Source organism: Bidens hawaiensis, unplaced genomic scaffold, assembly GCF_021521415.1.
Source record: "Bidens hawaiensis isolate Kalapana, Puna unplaced genomic scaffold, B.hawaiensis_p1.1 tig00002977_1, whole genome shotgun sequence".
In the NCBI taxonomy this organism is placed as follows: domain Eukaryota; kingdom Viridiplantae; phylum Streptophyta; class Magnoliopsida; order Asterales; family Asteraceae; genus Bidens; species Bidens hawaiensis.
Window position 1 is genome coordinate 935,970 of NW_027491160.1, and position 17,033 is coordinate 953,002.

General features: G+C 34.1%; 2 protein-coding genes and 1 pseudogene across 2 annotated transcripts; all 3 read right to left on the reverse strand.

Moving 5' to 3' along the window:
* Positions 1-3,200: 3,200 nt before the first annotated feature.
* LOC143621809 (uncharacterized) lies at positions 3,201-6,056 on the reverse strand. Its single transcript, XM_077093122.1, has 9 exons — positions 5,904-6,056; positions 5,697-5,758; positions 4,967-5,021; positions 4,774-4,872; positions 4,613-4,699; positions 4,371-4,487; positions 4,109-4,201; positions 3,544-3,574; positions 3,201-3,448 (listed from the first exon to the last, which is right to left on the reverse strand). Exons 1-9 carry the CDS (start codon positions 6,009-6,011, stop codon positions 3,294-3,296), a joined length of 807 nt encoding a protein of 268 aa, XP_076949237.1. The 5' UTR covers positions 6,012-6,056; the 3' UTR covers positions 3,201-3,293.
* Positions 6,057-8,503: 2,447 nt separating this feature from the next.
* On the reverse strand, positions 8,504-12,250 carry LOC143621810 (histidinol-phosphate aminotransferase, chloroplastic-like). Its single transcript, XM_077093123.1, has 9 exons — positions 12,128-12,250; positions 11,420-11,503; positions 10,655-10,809; positions 10,396-10,493; positions 10,149-10,257; positions 9,913-10,070; positions 9,697-9,839; positions 9,474-9,614; positions 8,504-8,712 (listed from the first exon to the last, which is right to left on the reverse strand). The coding sequence occupies exons 1-9, from the start codon at positions 12,236-12,238 to the stop codon at positions 8,581-8,583; spliced, it is 1,131 nt and encodes a 376-aa protein (XP_076949238.1). The 5' UTR covers positions 12,239-12,250; the 3' UTR covers positions 8,504-8,580.
* A 1,749-nt stretch (positions 12,251-13,999) lies between these two features.
* Positions 14,000-16,508, reverse strand: LOC143621811 (pentatricopeptide repeat-containing protein At3g23020 pseudogene; annotated as a pseudogene).
* Positions 16,509-17,033: the final 525 nt, after the last annotated feature.

A 17,033-nucleotide genomic window follows, 5' to 3' on the forward strand; every position in this document is an offset into this window, starting at 1 on the left:
ATAAGTCATTGATAATTTCCCATTTCTCATTTGAAAAGGGGATTGCCAAATCATTCTCGGCAAGACTAGAATGAAACATTTGTAAAGTTTCTCTTTGTTTCAAAGCACTTTGAAACATTATGCAAGTGGAATTCCATCGATGAGGTACATCCCAATTAGCTCCCAAAGCTTTTCTTCCCGTATCTTTACAAAATTTTCTATATTCCATTTGTCTTTTTTTACTTTTCTTAAAAACTTCATATATCATTAGTCTAAAATCGTTTATAACCGATGTAACCTCATCCGAAGCAAGTCCGTCTTGCACGATTAAATTAATGATATGTGCAACACACCTTGAGTGAAAAAATACACCATTGCAAATCGGCGTATATTTTAATTTTAATTTATCAACCGCCGATGTATTATTCGACGCGTTATCAAATGCCATTGAAAATATTTTATTTTCTAGTTTATAAGTTTTTATAACATAATCTAAAATTTCAAACAAATTATCTCCCGTATGTGGATACTCAAAGAGTTCGAAAGCAATTGTGCGTTTCATCATTTCCCACGATGACGGGTCTACCCAATGAGCGGTGACACAAAGATAAGATTCGGGTAGACCATGTGGAGCCGACCAAACATCACTAGTTAAGTTTATTCCCGTATTTATATTTTCAAAATATGCAATTAGTACCTCTTTGGCCTTCTTCCACAATTTTAAACAATAACGTTTAAGAGTATGACGACTTACGTGAGTGTATTGTGGTTGAAGCGTATCTCAAATCATGGCGGTTAAGCGAGGGTTGTCGAAGTGGCTAAACGGCAAAGCTTCTTGAATCACAAACTTCGCCATACGATCTTGAACTCGATCAATTTGGTATGTAAATATTCCGCCTTCACTATCCATTTGCGTTTGTTGCGAATCGACGTTCTTTTTCAACGCCTTGCAATACGGTTTTTCGATGTGTTTCTTCAAATTTGAATTCGAAAGTGGATTTAAATAAATCCCACAAAACTTGCACCGAGCCTTCAATGAATGGTCACTCAATTCAACCAAATCCCAATTGCACCAAATCTCTTGATTACGATTATGAGGTACAATACGAACGAAACTTGGTTCGGCGTTGGAACCTTGACCAACTGATGATTGTGAGGTAGCCATAACAACAAATATGAATATAGAAGAAGAGAAAATAAGAGATTAGAGAACTCAAAACGTTGTAATAGCGTTTTTTTGTATTTTTTTGCGTTCGGGTTTGCGTTTTGAGTGTTGTGATGAACCCATGACACCAAATACCTATTTATACTAGTAGTGGGGTGCTTGGGGGAGCCAAAAAACGGCTATTTTTGACCCCAACGGTCAAAAAACGGCCAAAAAAAACGATTTCCAACGGCTATATTCGATCCAACGGCTAGAACCGGTTAGGAACCGGTTCCGGATGGTTCGGTTCCAGAACCGGTTCCGGTTCCTACCCGGCCCCACTCAGAAATGCAAGAACCGGTCACGGATCATCGGGTTGAATCAGATAGGGTCCGGTTCCTACAAAAAACGGTTCGGGTCCGGTTCGGGTCCACCGGTTCGGTTCCAGGAACCGGTTTCGTTGAACATCTCTAGTGCTACATAGAGCATTCCTGGCCTATTCCAAATCCATATTCATATAATTACGTTAAAAGTCACTACCATTTTCTCTCTTCTTTAATTAATAATATTTTTTTATACTTTTATTATTATCTTGTCTCTTCTCCACTTACGACCGTTTTAAAAATATATTAAAATATCATACAATGTGAACAGTATATTCCTAAATTTAATTTTCTCATATAATATTTTCTTTATCATCTATTCACAATCACTCATACTATACCATATAATTTACAAAAATCACTCACGTAATTATAGGTTATAGGTCTGATATGAGGATTTTAAAATGATAAATCTTGAACACCAACGCAACGGTCTCCCACCAAGTATACAAGTATTATGCGCAAACAATTGCTCCTCTCTTGAAAAGATCAACGATCTATTAAAAGAGTATGACGGATGGAATCATATTTCATTCATTAATTGCCAGAAACATCTAGGGGGTGAAGATAATGAAAGATACCTTGATAAGTTGTTGCAGCAATCATTCCTTACGATTATCTAGGGCTGTAAATGAACCGAACGAACGCGAACAAGGTCTTGTTGGATGTTCGTTCATTAAGAAAATAATGTGTTCACGAACACTTACTGAACGAGATTTTATGTTCGTGTTCGTTCATTAACGAAATTAATGTGTTCACGAACATACACGAACACAAATAAAATCGGTGGAGCCTAGAGATTGAGACCGATGTATTCATCAATGTGAATAATGAAAGCCTGTAAACGAATCGAATGAACAAGAACAAGGTCATGTTTGTGTTCGTTCATTTAACTTTAAAAAAACACAGACACTTAATCGAACAAATATTTATGTTCATGTTTGTTTATTTAAAAAAGGGGCACCTGTGTTTGTTTGTTTAAATCTAAACGAACATAACTAAACAAAGATAAACAAATACACATGAACAAATGTAAACGAACACAAGCAAACATAAGCGAACTTAAATGAAAACACTTAAATGAACACAAATTAACATATATCAAACCTTTAAGCAGATGACCTATCTAGATAATATTTAATTATTTTCTATTAATACATAAACGAACATAAACGAATGTTCATGAATTTCGTTAATGATAATAGTTACGTACGAGCTTAATGGACACTTGAGTGATCATATGTTTTGTTCTTTTGTTGTATACAGAGATGTGCTGGTGTAGATGGTCCGGTAAGAATTGCTATTCCTGGAAACAAATTTCCATGGTTCAAAGAACAACCTGGGAACCATATATCACTGATGATGCCTCACAAACGCAACGCACGAATCATTGGGATTGCCATATGTGGCGTCTTTCTGGGGAGTGGTTGAGGAGTGGATACAGTCCTAATATCTATGTGGAATTTAAAAAAAAATGTTCTAGGAATAGTCCGAAACAGTAAGGAAGGAATTGTCACGTGTATGATATTGAAAATTAATCCTAATAAAAATTTTTGTTGGCACCAGGAATTATCGTACTTCTAATGAAGGAAAATAAAATGTCGAACCACTTTAAGCTTCAAAATGAGAAGACACCATATAAACCGGCATATGAATAATATAAGTTAATCTATAGCACTTCCGTGGGCGTACAACAGGCTAAGATCGGGAAATCAACTATACATAAAATGTATAAATTAAAAAGAAAAATGTTTAACTGCCTTTGAATCATTGTTTAGAAACATAAATTAACCTTTTACTAATAATGACTCGTGGATATCTACCCGCGCCTCATCCACAACAGATGAACTCTCTGAGCCACTTCCATCTATATCAATACCTTCAGCCAAAGCTTTTTCAAGAGCCGACTTTGCAACTTTGGTAACAACCACCATTAAGATCACTGTAAACAATTTTAAGTACGCATAATTACGCATGATACAAACAAAATGCTATTATTGTCTTAATATAAGAATGTCATTATACGTAGCAACTTACCAGAAACCACAAAACTTAGAATAACAAGTGCCTGCATACCCCAAAAAGTAAAAGTGGTAAGTGCCAAGATCCAACAGAACACTATATAATATGAGGACACGCAAAACAAATCTAGTCTGCTCACTTTCCCAATCTTAAAAAAACAAAAAATAAAAGAAAAAGGGTATAAATGTAATCTCTCCCCTAAAACTCAGAAAAAATATGAACAAATTAATTTGATTGTTCGCCTGTGTATAACCTACACATTTGTAGGTAGACAAATACAAAATTAAAAAACATATAAGAACAAATTAGTTTGATTGTTCATTAGGCGTAGGAAAGGTACATGATTATATATATATATATATGAACAATTGGTTTGATTGTTTTTGTATACAAAATAATAAAATATGTTATGTATTGGTATTTAGTAATCTCCATCTATAATGTGTTACAAGATGTGTTTAAAAAAATTTCTTTAAAAGAAGAAACAATGAAAAATGTGTTTAAATAAGATTAACACACAAAAAATAATAATAATAATAAAAATTAATAATAATAACAATAATAATAATAATAATCTTACCCAGCGAGTTTTGGAAAATTGACTCCATCCATGTGTAACATCAGCTAAGTCCTTCAAAGTTGTCCCAACATATACCAGTGCCAAGGTGATTGGCTGCACCGTCACATAAAAAGTTTTGAGTAAGCCATATACATGTGTGTGAAGATGTACAAATGACTATAACTACACACATCACATCAAATAGAGCTATAAACACAAAAAGAAGAAAAAACAAACAAACTTAATATTAGTTAAAATGATAAATGTAGTGAAGTGATAATACCATCATTCCCAACCATGAAGCCATCATGTACTCCCATACGGAAATCGGAGTTACAGACAAAAGGTAATTCAACATATTAAATGGAAGTAACGGAACAAGCCGAAGCAGCAGCACAATCTGCCAAAATAAGAAAAAAAACATCTAAAACGTATGATAAAATAAAAGCCTGTGTGTGTTTGTTGGTGGTGGTGGTGGTGGTGGGGGGGGGGGGGGGAGTGGTTCAAAGTTAATTATAAACAAACCTTAAATCCGGATTTCTGAATGGCAAGCGCAACTGCTCGAAACTTTGGATAATCGCCCAACTTAGAAATGACATACGTTTTCCCAATCTACAGAAAAACTTAGGAGAAACAAGATTAACAAAATTCTACATAATAATATTAACAAAAACCATGATACTTACTGTTCTCCCAAGAAGGAATGCTGCAGTTGCACCAATCACCGCACCAATAGAGTCAGCAAGAAAACCCATTGGCAAACCAAATAGATAACCACCGCCTAGCTGGAACAAACAAACACACGCCAGTAAATACATAGACACCTACATATATACATATATACGTAACAAAAGCACTTGTGTAGTGTTGAGATCTTACAGTAAGTACTGATGCAGGAACTGCAAGAATTGTTAAAGGAATATATGCAACAGCCCTGCACGCCGCATACCAAAACGATTAATAATACCGACTGGGTTCAATTTATAACGATGATGTAAAGACAAAAACCATAATCTGACAATGAAAAAATCTTTTTTAACCAACAAGATGGGTGACATGAATCAAGATTTAAGAAATGCAAGAATTTGTCCAAAATTAAACAGTCTTTATTCAAGAAAAACAAGATGTTGACTTTTTCAAGAACCAGTCTTGAACATGACTTTTTGTTCCAAATTCAAGAAAAACAAGAAGTTGACTTTTTCAAGAACCAGACTTGAACAATATTTTTGTTCCAAAATCCAAACAGTCTTGAATTCAAGAAATGCAATATTCTTGTTCAAATTCAAGCAGTCTCAAACTCAAGAAAAACAAAATGTTGACTTTTTTTAAGAAACCTACAGCCTTGCCTACAGTCTTGAACAAGATTTTTGTTCCAAATACAAATAGACTTGAATTCAAGAAAAAAAAAATGTTGACTTTTTCAAGAAACTGCCTTGAACAATATTTTTGTGCAACTTCAAACAGTATGAATTCAAGAAAAAACAAGAAATTAACTTTTTCAAGAACCAGTCTTGAACAAAATTTATGTTCCAAATTCAAACAGTCTTAAACTCAACAAAAACAAAACCAAGAAAGTCAACTTTATAAACAAACAATCTTGAAAACTTACAATGCCAGAGGACCCCAAGGACCAAGATCAGCCTCCACCCACAACAAGAAGTCCTTCAATGTCTAAAAACACACAAAATCAAATCAAAACCCTAACACAAATAAATCCCATTAACCAAAACCAAAAAGATTCAATCTTTATGACAAAGCACCCAAATCCCACATCCCAAATGCATAAATAAACAATAATCAATGACAAATGAAACACCTTTTCGACAGGAAGTGTAAAACAGGCGACTGCGATGCCGGCGATGAGTAGCAGAAGAAGAGCAATTCGAAGAGAAGAAACCCAATTCCAATTGAACCATGACGCCATTAAATTGTTTGAATCAAGGCGTATATTATTATTATTGAGTTCTTGATTGTGTATATTTGTGTGAATTGAGGTGTATATTATTGAGTTCTTGAATCTTGATTGTTGTGTGTGTATGTGTGTTTATGAGTGAAACTGAAACACCCCAAAATGCGATTGTTAGCTCGGAAATCAGCTCTTCTTTCTTTCTATCTCAAATGTGAAGAGATAGTTTTATTTATTTTGTTTTATATTAGGGGATGTTTGGGATTGCTTATTAACTTATTAACTTTTTGAAAAACTGATAAGATGTTTGGGATTGTTTATAGTGTGAGAGGAAAAGTTTTATAAGTTACACTTTTGTAACTTATTAACTTAATGAAAAATTGAAGGTTAGGGGAACAGGTTACGTCAAGAAGTTACTTGTGGAGTGTTAAAGTTTCTATGTTATGTTTTATGCGATTCAGGTTTGATTTTTGTCCCAGTATTTGGTTGGGAAACTAGGCAATTAGATGGCTTTCAGTGGTTGGATTCTTGAACTGAACGAGTTTTATCTCACCGCACTATCATGCTTTCGGACGAGTATTCATGGGCGTTGAAAGACGGTTGTATCCTGATATGGTGAGTTTTAGCTTATTTGAATGATTCGTTGGTTATTAAAAAAAATGGAAGAGGTTACATGTGTTGTGAAATGAATGGACCTTGACTACATGCATGGATTGGTCACCTAAGTGTCATTCTCGTATATTAAATTTAGTTATTTGGCTAAGTTTTGATGATGATTGATGAATTTATGATTTTTTTGTAACTGTGGTGTCGGCATCTAAACTAAAAATATTTTTTAGTGAAATGAAAATCTTTCTTTCACAATATAAAATTTTGTTCCCGTTGTATATTCGCTGCTTATTTTGATGACAATGAAAATATAAATTTATTGTTTAACTATTAAATGTAATTTAGTAATTATTTATTTGACGCCCATAAAAATTAAAATAAACACAAATATAAATTGTGTAGTGGATAAAAAAGAAGTAATGGACAGTTTGTTATAGATAAAGTATTATAATGCTAACCAGGTATTTGAATTCGATATAACTTTAGATAAGTAAAATCTAGCAAATTTTCAAATATTGATTGATTTTTGAAATAGATGATAGACTTAAATGAGTTAATTGAGTCTAAACTGTTTATGCTAATGTGTTCATGGGACCTAATGATTTAATTTTGATAGTGCTAAGTGTATTTACGCGCTGTTGTGACTTGTAACCATTATGTATTAATGGATGTCATTTGAGCTAATGTATTCATAAACCTAATGAATCAAGTTTTTCATGATATTATATATGTTTTATGTACAGGTATAAATAAAATTATAATAGATATAAAATATTAATAATAATTGCATACGTGAACATATGTTGTAACTGTGCTTACTATATGAATGTTATGGACGATTGGGTAATTTTATAAATGATTGTAAATCTAATAGTAAAAACACATAATTTGATCATTAATCATTTAATCTTTTAAAGAATTACATTAAATTAATGTTATCACGTGTTCTTGTTCCTCATGCTTCTCCAATGTTTTCACTAGTTGAACACTACACGTTTTGGATAATTGCAAAGGACTCTTTTGCCATGTAAGAGTTCTTGCTTGTTTGATGATCTTCATATACTTGAAATATCAGGTTGAGAAAAGAGAATAGCTCTTTGGTTCATCTGAATAGATTTGATCTTACGGGTTCAAAGTTGGCACCACTTGAACTCTTCCTTTCTCGATCATCATACGCTTCATCAACATGTTCGGAACACGCATCAAAGTTTGTACGTATAAAACATCATATGCTTGTTCTGTTCTTTTGGTTCCTCAACTTACATGCACTGAATCAAGTAAGGTTTTTAAGTTAAAAAAATGTTAGCAGAAGGATCACGGCCAATGAACAGATCCACGGATCGTCTATGATAAGGCGTGGACAAAACCAAGCTAGCTAAACAACTCAAGAAATGAGAAGTATAGAGCAAAAGAATCACTAGACATCCTCAAGCACACATTACATCAATTGAAGGATAAATGATGCGTATTTAAATCAAGATTAACGACCACTTAATAAACACATTATTTGTGAAACTTATAGAGAGAGGGACACACATAGACTAAGAGAACTGCTCTGTGGTGCTTCAGTTCATTTCATTCATAAGCAGAAAGATGTTAGCACGACACATTCGTGTGGATCAAAACTGCATTATCTTTTCATATAAACCACTAAATATTCAATATTCTGCTTATGCTGGTTTCTTTTCCTTAACGTTATTTCCCTTTAAAACTCGAAAACATGTCATATGTTATCCACAACAATGATCACATGGAGGAAGAATATATGAGACCTTCAACATCCAAAAAGGAAAAACCGTTCCTTTCAATCTATCATATAATTTACAAAGAATCTTGTTAAAAACCGAAGCTCACACCAGATGTTTTCTGGAGCTTCATATCTCAACTTCAATTTTCACAGGGTGCAAAAAGTGATGACATTATTAAGGTTTTTGGAACACAAAAGCAAGAAACTAACCGTCCAATAAAACCTGCTACCCTAAGATAGACGATTGATGCAATCCATTAAAGCATCGGTTTGTTCCGGTTTACCAACAGAGACACGAACATAACCTTTCAGTTCTTTGTTGCTGTAGTGGCGTATCATCACTCCCATTTTTGCAAGGTCTTCCTGTAAATGTCCAAACGGTGTTTTAAGTGACATCATTGAATATAAAAATATACTTGAAGCAGAAAATTTAATGCACTTCCTCAATTTCCAATGCAATTATTATTTTGTAAGAATATTGGTTATTTATTTTTTAATATGTTTAATATACGAGAAAAATATTCAAGCAAGTGAGTAACAAATGTTTTTTTGTCGGGACATTTATATCATATAAGAAAATAGGTTGTTGATTATGCTTTTTCATACTAGAATGATAGAAAATTACTTTTTAATCTAGAGTATGATATAAATGTTTGCTTTTGTTTGTCCTGAATGTATAACCTAAATGACATAGAAAATGATTATTTGATAAAAACAAGCATTTATATCATACTCTAGATTAAAATGGTCATTTTCTATCATTTAGCACAAATATGCATAGTCAACAACCTATTTTCTTATATGATAAAATTTCCCAACAAAAAATATTAGTCACTTAAATATTTTCTTGTATATTAAATTTATAGCATATTAAAATATAAACAACCTATTGTTTTACAAAATAATTTTATCAGACAATTGAGGATGTGTATTTACATTTACGGTCTAGTATATATTTGATAACTTAAAGCATTGCTCATATGCATAATGCTATTATAGTTAATACCAATATAATAATATATTGTCTTTCACAGAACCTGTTTTTATCATTGACAATAATACTTCATCTTCTAATATGAATATTAATATTAATATATATCATTAACAATAACATAAAGTTTTACCTTTAGCTTCTTAGCATCTCTTCCATTAGTAACCTCACAAAGAATAAAATTAGAATAGCTCGGATACGGATTTAGAAACGGCACTTGTTTCAAAAGATTGAAGAGCCTCTCTCTTTCTTGTACCAAGGAAACTTTAACTTTCTGCAATTTAAAAACAAAAACGCTAGAGTTTGCGTGATCGATACCATGATCACAATATGAACAATCTGTATAACTATTTTACCTCCAAATAAACAGGATTCTTCAATGCTGCACATGCAGAAACTTCAGCAGCAACCGACACGTTATACGGTTGTTTTGCCCTCCACAAATATTCAATAATACTCAAAGGAAACGCTCCATATCCTACCCTTAATCCAGCTAGGCCTGTTTTACGATTATGATTTATCATCACACATATATTTATAGGAATATAGTTTATTAAAAATATGAAATATACCTGCTCGTTTACTAAATGTCCTAAGAACAATAAGATTCTCATGTTTTTTCACCCATCCCATCTTAGATTCAAGTCCTGAAAATTCAATGTAGGCTTCATCCAGTACAACAAGTATTGGTAGATCAAGTATCTTCAAAAAAACATCATCACTAATCACACTGTCATGAAATACGTTATAACACAAAATATTAAGATTTGCATGGTTAAAATAATAACTAGCAACAACCATTGATTACCTGCCATCTGGGTTGTTAGGAGAAGTTAGAAAAATGATTTTTGGTTTTTCGTGTTCAACAACTTCAGTAATTCTTTGTACATCCAAGCTAAAGTCCATATTCCGAGGTACTACTCAATCAATCATAATATCATATAGCAGCAGTTAATGGTGTTAAACAAAATTAAAAAACTATATAGTTACAATCATCTAATTGTGATGAATATGCATTTTACATATACCACTTTCAACACTTTGAAAATCCTTACCCTTAATAACACGTGCACAATTGACAGCAGCATCAAACGCATACATTGTAAAAGTTGGAGGACAATCAACAATACTGTCACCAGGATCTAGCACACACCTATGACATAAAAAGGTCACAAGTCGCAACTTCATATAAAACATGTTCAAAGAATTAAGAATTTTTATGCTATTGCATAAGAGATCATCAACTCAATCTCATAAAAAATCTGCAAGATAACTGAAAATGGGCATAAGGAAGTGTATGACACTATGACTAACCTCATAATAAGATCAATTAGCTCATCAGCACCACATCCTACAAGAATATACTCAGATTCAAGACCAGAATCCTCAGCGAGTGCCCCACGCAGTGTACGACTTTCAGGGTCGGGATAAATATAAGGAAATTTCAATTGCCCCAATGCCTCAAAAACCTGCAAAATTTTGAATCGGTATATTGTATAAATTTATGGAAATTCACAATATCGAATATCATGCTGAGCCATTAACAAACAATTTAGGGGTGTGCATAGATTGGTTTTGGACTAAAACCGAGCCAAAAACCAAAAATTTGGTTTTTGAGCTTTTCAACACCGTTGGGTTTTTGAGTTTTTTAAAACCGTTCGGTTTCAGTTCCACTTCAGTTTTTTTTGGTTTTATCATTTAGGCCTAAAGTTCTTGGGCTGAAAATTTTTGGGCAAAAAAAATGATTAATCTGGGCCTAAAACTTTGGGACTAAATTTTTGGCTGAAAACTAGTTATATCATTTAGGTCCAGTTTCAGTTTTCTCGGTTTATATTACATCCAAACTCGAAAACAAAAACCAAACCGAAAGTTTGGTTTTACGAAAACATAAAACCAAACCGTCGGTTTTTACTTGGGTTCAGTTATCTTGGTTACGGATCGTTTTTTCGGTTTCATGCACACCCCTAACATTTTCTGAAACACAGATAAACACATTTTATTTCTTATAATAAAAGGAGTTTATATGTAATGTCAAAGTTACACTTATGCACAGTGTCACACATATATAACAAAGGTTACCTCTGGAGGTGGGCCATATGGGTTCTCATTTGCATCCAATTTCACAATATCCTCAGGCTTCCTACCAAGTCGAGTTGACAGAACCTGTATAGAAACTTATATTCAGCTTGTAAAAAACCAAAAAATAAAATCTTTGAAGGCTTCAACCATTACCAGTTACCAAACAAATAAGAGAAACTATTTCTTACTTATTTCCAAGTTCAGATAAATATTCAAATAAACTCAACTTAAATAGAAATACAAGTATCATACCATCATGTCAGTCCATTTTCTCAAACAACAGACAATAAAAAGGACCAATGTTACACACAGCCTGAACTTGCTAAACAAAGACCTAAGTTATAACCTTTGTCTACTTTTATTAATGTTGGCAATACAAAATGCTATGCAGACGAAGATATATCTCGCAATGGCATTATTCAGGCAATTATATCACAAAATGATTCATACTTTCATAGAACTTTTGTTAGTTTATCTAGTATAATGAATCAGTGATCCTCAATTCACTTCTAAAGCTCACTTGATGACTGAGTAACAATCTAAAATTATCATCATTCGACCGAGTTTAGCTCTACATGTTTTGAATGTTAACAAAATGTCCAAAATACCCTTCCAATAATAACACAACAAGAGGAATCTTGTAATAGAGACCAATGTGGTGAACAATTTGTAACACATATGTACAACATAATCGATAAACCGGATTACCTCGAACGGCAATATCGGCTGATACGGAGACAAGTCTCTAAGGTGCGGTCTAATAAACGAATCGCCGGTCAATTTCAGCGGCTGTGTGACACTAGAACTACTAGACGCCATACAATGAATCCTACTCTGGTATCGTGAGACTGCAGGCCTGATCTTAATAAACGATAATCGAAAGCAGAATTCATCGTAGGGTTTGATCGTACAGAGAGATGAAGCGCCCATTGGTTTGCTGCATTATAATTAAACTGATTCAATTACAGTAGATTGAAATGGAAGAAAGTAATTGAAGATAACGAACCTGAATGTGACCTAATTGGGGGTTGAAGAACCCTAACCACTTGTAACGTAACAAGTGATGACTGTCTGTATAATGTATATATATGCAACACAAACAAACTGCTAATTGGGACTCCCCCTGTACTATGGTTTAAGTCTGCATTACCCCCTTGAGAACCATAAGGTAGTAACTATTAATTGTCAATAGTGAGATCTCACAAAAATCAGTAGTAAATTTTATTTTGCTTAAAGTGAAACCTTTTGTTGCACAGTAGGCTTGCTACCACTTGCATCTCTAGTATGGTGGTATGTTTCTTGAAAAGAGAAACACAAAAACATGCACGTATCCCTAAAAATTGTATCTCTCTCTGTAAATTGAATATGGACGGGCATGTGTCGATGTGATAACATTTAATAACTGGAATCTGTTTTGGTTTTATTTTTTATTTATTTCATTGGAACCAGTATCGGTATTCCTTTTTTGGTTTTAATCGATGTAAAACATGACTTTATTGTTTGGGTTACAAAACTTCATTTTTTCAGTTAAATCAAACAAGTTTTGTGTAATAAAACGATTGTAAATAAACCTTTTTTTGTATCGTACAAAATATGTTAAGAATATTGTATATTGTTGTGTCGTAAACATACCGATTGCCAGAACCATATCGGTAACAAAATGAGTCAAACTGATACTGATCATACAACAACGCACAGGTACAAAACCTCGTTACATATGTCAAAATGCCAAATTTAAAACAGATACCGGAGCTTTTTTACGATGATAACACCATGAATAGTGTAACACCAATTTTCATTTAAAAAAGAAAAGTATTTTAGCAATTTGTGTTTGATTTCGGTTTTCTTATTATTAAACTTCTAAACAAAATGGTAAAGTGTGGACTATCCATATACACTATACAATACCATTTGTACTTTCCACTTCAATATCAATAATACACTGAATTTGCAGGGAATGTTTCAAACTTTGTAACCCAAAAGAATGAAGTGGGAAAAACAGAATTACAGAGGAGGAAAAGGTTGGGAGAAGAAAGCTAACAAACTCATCTCATCATTTTTTAATCTTGCCGGAATGCGCCTCACTCTCTTCTCCGGTATGGATTGGGCAAAACTGATGGGCCATCCGCCATCGTGGTCCGGTTCTTTCAACACAAATACAAATACTCTTCGCCCCAATCAACAGCCCGTTGAGATCAATTGAACATGTTCACACCATGCCCGTGCCTGTGTGTAATTTGAGATAAGCTGCAGCGGACTCAAGAGTTCAAATTATGTTGTTTATACCACATCTAATTTTCATCAGTCAAAACTATGTTGTTTATAAGCTGCAATCACTCCAGAGAACCCATGCTTTTGTGCAGAAAATATTGATTATTAAGTCTACTCAGTGTGATATTCATATTTATGATAAAACTTGAACTTACAAATACTTAAATACTTAACTTGTAAGTTTAAGACTAGTGCTAATATCATATTGAACATGTTATGCAATTCTTCTCCAAAACTCAAAAACATCTCTATGAACATACAACAAAGTAAAGTAATATCTAAATCTTGATCTAATAATACAAAAGACCATCATCGGTCACTAATATCATGATAAACCATACCACTAACCGAATCAAGAGTCGCCATCCACACTTCCAAACCACTTTGATTATCATCTCTCCACATAACTTCAAGATTCTTGACCACTTTCTTTGAAACACCGCGTTTCATAAGAACAACACCAAGTGATTTAAAAGTCAACTCAGTCGGTTCAACACCCGATTCAATCATTGCCTTAAAGATTGTAACCGCCTCCTTAAACCTACCGTATAATGCATACAATCCAAGAACATGATTATAACTCAACAAATCAGTCATAAACCCTAATTCCCTCATCTCTTTTGCTATCTCAAAAGCCTCATCAAAACTCCCAATTTTCTTGTACATACACAACATCATTGCGTAAGAAAACTCGTTTGCAATCCCATTTCTTTTCAACTTTTCAAAAATTTCCTCTGCTGGCTTAAGCATTGACTGTTCGGTGTACAAGTCAATCATACAATTTGAACAATAAACATCCGGACCTACGTCTAATCTTTGAGGCATATAATAAGCTTCTTCTGCATCCTTCAAGCACCCAACTTTTGTTTAAAGTTTGATCAAAGAGTTACATATAATACCATTCATAACCAGACCCGAATCTTTCATTTTGTTCACATAATGTAAAGTTCGTTCAACGTTTCCAATATCAGCATACGCGTTAATCAACACACCATATGCAACCACATCAGGTTCTATATTGAATCCAATCATTTCTTCAAACAAACGCACCCCCATTTCCAATTGACCTAATTTCACAAAACTTGAAATGACAGCACAATACGGTATGCAATCGCGCACCAATCCGGATTCTTGCATTTTCCTTAAATAGAAAGTAGCTTTTTGTGGGAGATCGGCACTTGCTAACATTTGGATGATTGAATTATAGCTACATTCATCCGGGTGCACATCATACTCATCCATAATATCAACTAATCGACACGCTTCGTCATATTGTTTGTTGATGCCATACGCCTTGATCATGACATTGAACTCAAGCACGGTTGGATTCCTTCGTTCCTGAGAACATTTGAAAACTTTCTCGGCTTCCAAAACATGCCCACGTTCTCCAAACGCATCAATATTCGCCGAGTAACACTCAGAGACTCATATTCCCTAACAAATGAAATTGATAAAACCATAACCATGACTTTTCAAGCGTACCAGACTCTATGTACATTCTAGTAAGTGAAGATTGTGTGAATTCATCTATCTTAATATCTCTTTTGTTCATCTCATTTACAAGCTCTTCCGCTTCCCTAACCATACGTCTTATTGAAAAAGCACGTAAAAGTGTTCGGTAACTCACGGCATTAGGCTCAAGAGAAGCTTTTAGCATCTTTTTAAAGTACCCTTTTGCCAAAATGATATCGCCATGCTTAACATGAAGTGAAATGAGTATGTTATACGTTCGTGCATCGGGCAAACATTGAAGTTGTTCCATTTTCTGCATCAATGATGCAACTTCATCTAACCGACCATGATTACCAAACATATGAATCATTGAATTAAATGTCACTATATTTGGAACTATACCTTTTCTAAGCATTTTGTCAAATGTATCAGATGCATCTTTTATTCTTCCAGCTTTCCCATAATTATCAATCAAGGAATTACACGTATGCACGCTTAAACAAAGATTTCTACACGCTGACCAGTTTTTATAAAATTCCTCAGCCTTTTCAAACTGGCCTGCGGTTTTGTACATTTGAACAACGATCCCCATAGTCACCTCGTCGGGTTCTAAACCTTTCTTGTTCATTACATCCAACCAACACATTGCTCTCTCCCTACTTCCACCTTTACTATAAACATCTATCAAAGTCCCAAAAGTCGAGTTCACATATTCAATTCCATTATCCTTCATTTCATCCATCAGCATCTCAAGTTCAACCCATCTTCTAGCCTTGCCAAGAACCCGAACCATTACATTATAATGAATCACATTCAACTCGTAACACCCTTTTCGTTTAAACCACTCAAATATCTCCCTAGCCCTTTGCCAAACCTCTTGCTCTTTCAAGATTATCGTCATTTCCTTCTTACTTAAACTTAACTCCCACGGCTTAAACGCCTCATCCAAATCACTAGTTCTCTCTAAAGCTTCTAACATAGCAGGAATACACCCTCCATACCTTGCCCATTTCATCAAACACCCGGTGTGCACCGTCTTCCCGGCCGCATTCTCACTCGCAACTTTCGTCGAACACTTCGTGTGCAAGTTCTCCTTCCTTGACCACACTCTTTTCTTCACTTGGGTTTCAACTGGACCATCCGGGTTAGGCTTTGGGTTATGAAAAACAACAGTTTCTTCAAAATCATATGGTTTTTGAGGTGGAATTTGGTGTTTCTTGATGAGTTGATGTTCAGTTTCTTTCTGGGTACGGTGGCGTGTGAGAGGAATTGAGACTCCAACATTAACGGTTGTGGGTTTTTGGGTATTGACTGGATGGATAACTGGGATGCAATTTGTGTCTAAAGGTTGAAGCTTGACGAACATTGCTTGCTGATTATGGTTAAAGAAACGTTTTGTTGGAACAGTATCTGCATCAGTTTGAAGATTATGAAACACCAGAATCCATGAAAATTGAGCAGAGTGCTTTGGGGGTTTATGAGTTTATCCCTATGGATGGCGCTTTCTTTTCGTTTATGACTAGGCAGACGAGCTCGATTAAACTCGGCTGGCTTTTCAATGTGTTTCCGAGTCTCATTTAAAGAGGGAAGGGGAAGGGGAAGGGGAAGGGGAAGGATGGGGAATTATAACAGGAAAGAAAGCTAGGGAAAGAAAAATGTTTGCTTTTATTTTATGTTCCCGAGTTTAATAAAAAGAAAGGAAAGAAAATTAAAGATTTTTGTTGTTCCCGAGTTAATAGGAAATAAAGGAAAGTTGCAATTTTTCTATTATACCCTTTAAGTAAACTATAATAGAAGTTAGATATAAGAGTAATTTAGGAATTAATAGAAAATTATTATTAAACATAAATATTTTCTCTCATAATCTCTCCAATTTGGGAGGATGATAATA

Bases quoted from the DNA above. Each gene is read 5' to 3' on its own strand.
- LOC143621810 (XM_077093123.1), bottom strand. From the start codon at position 12,238: ATGGCGTCTAGTAGTTCTAGTGTCACACAGCCGCTGAAATTGACCGGC. The intron at 10,258-10,395 runs GTAAGGATTTTC...TTGATTGAGTAG, and splicing joins TTGTGCACGTGTTATTAAGG to TACCTCGGAATATGGACTTT. The intron at 10,071-10,148 runs GTAATCAATGGT...ATTTCATGACAG, and splicing joins CCTAACAACCCAGATGGCAG to TGTGATTAGTGATGATGTTT.
- LOC143621809 (XM_077093122.1), bottom strand. From the start codon at position 6,011: ATGGCGTCATGGTTCAATTGGAATTGGGTTTCTTCTCTTCGAATTGCT. The intron at 4,873-4,966 runs GTAAGATCTCAA...TGTTTGTTCCAG, and splicing joins TTCCTGCATCAGTACTTACT to CTAGGCGGTGGTTATCTATT. The intron at 4,488-4,612 runs GTTTGTTTATAA...TTATTTTGGCAG, and splicing joins TTCAGAAATCCGGATTTAAG to ATTGTGCTGCTGCTTCGGCT.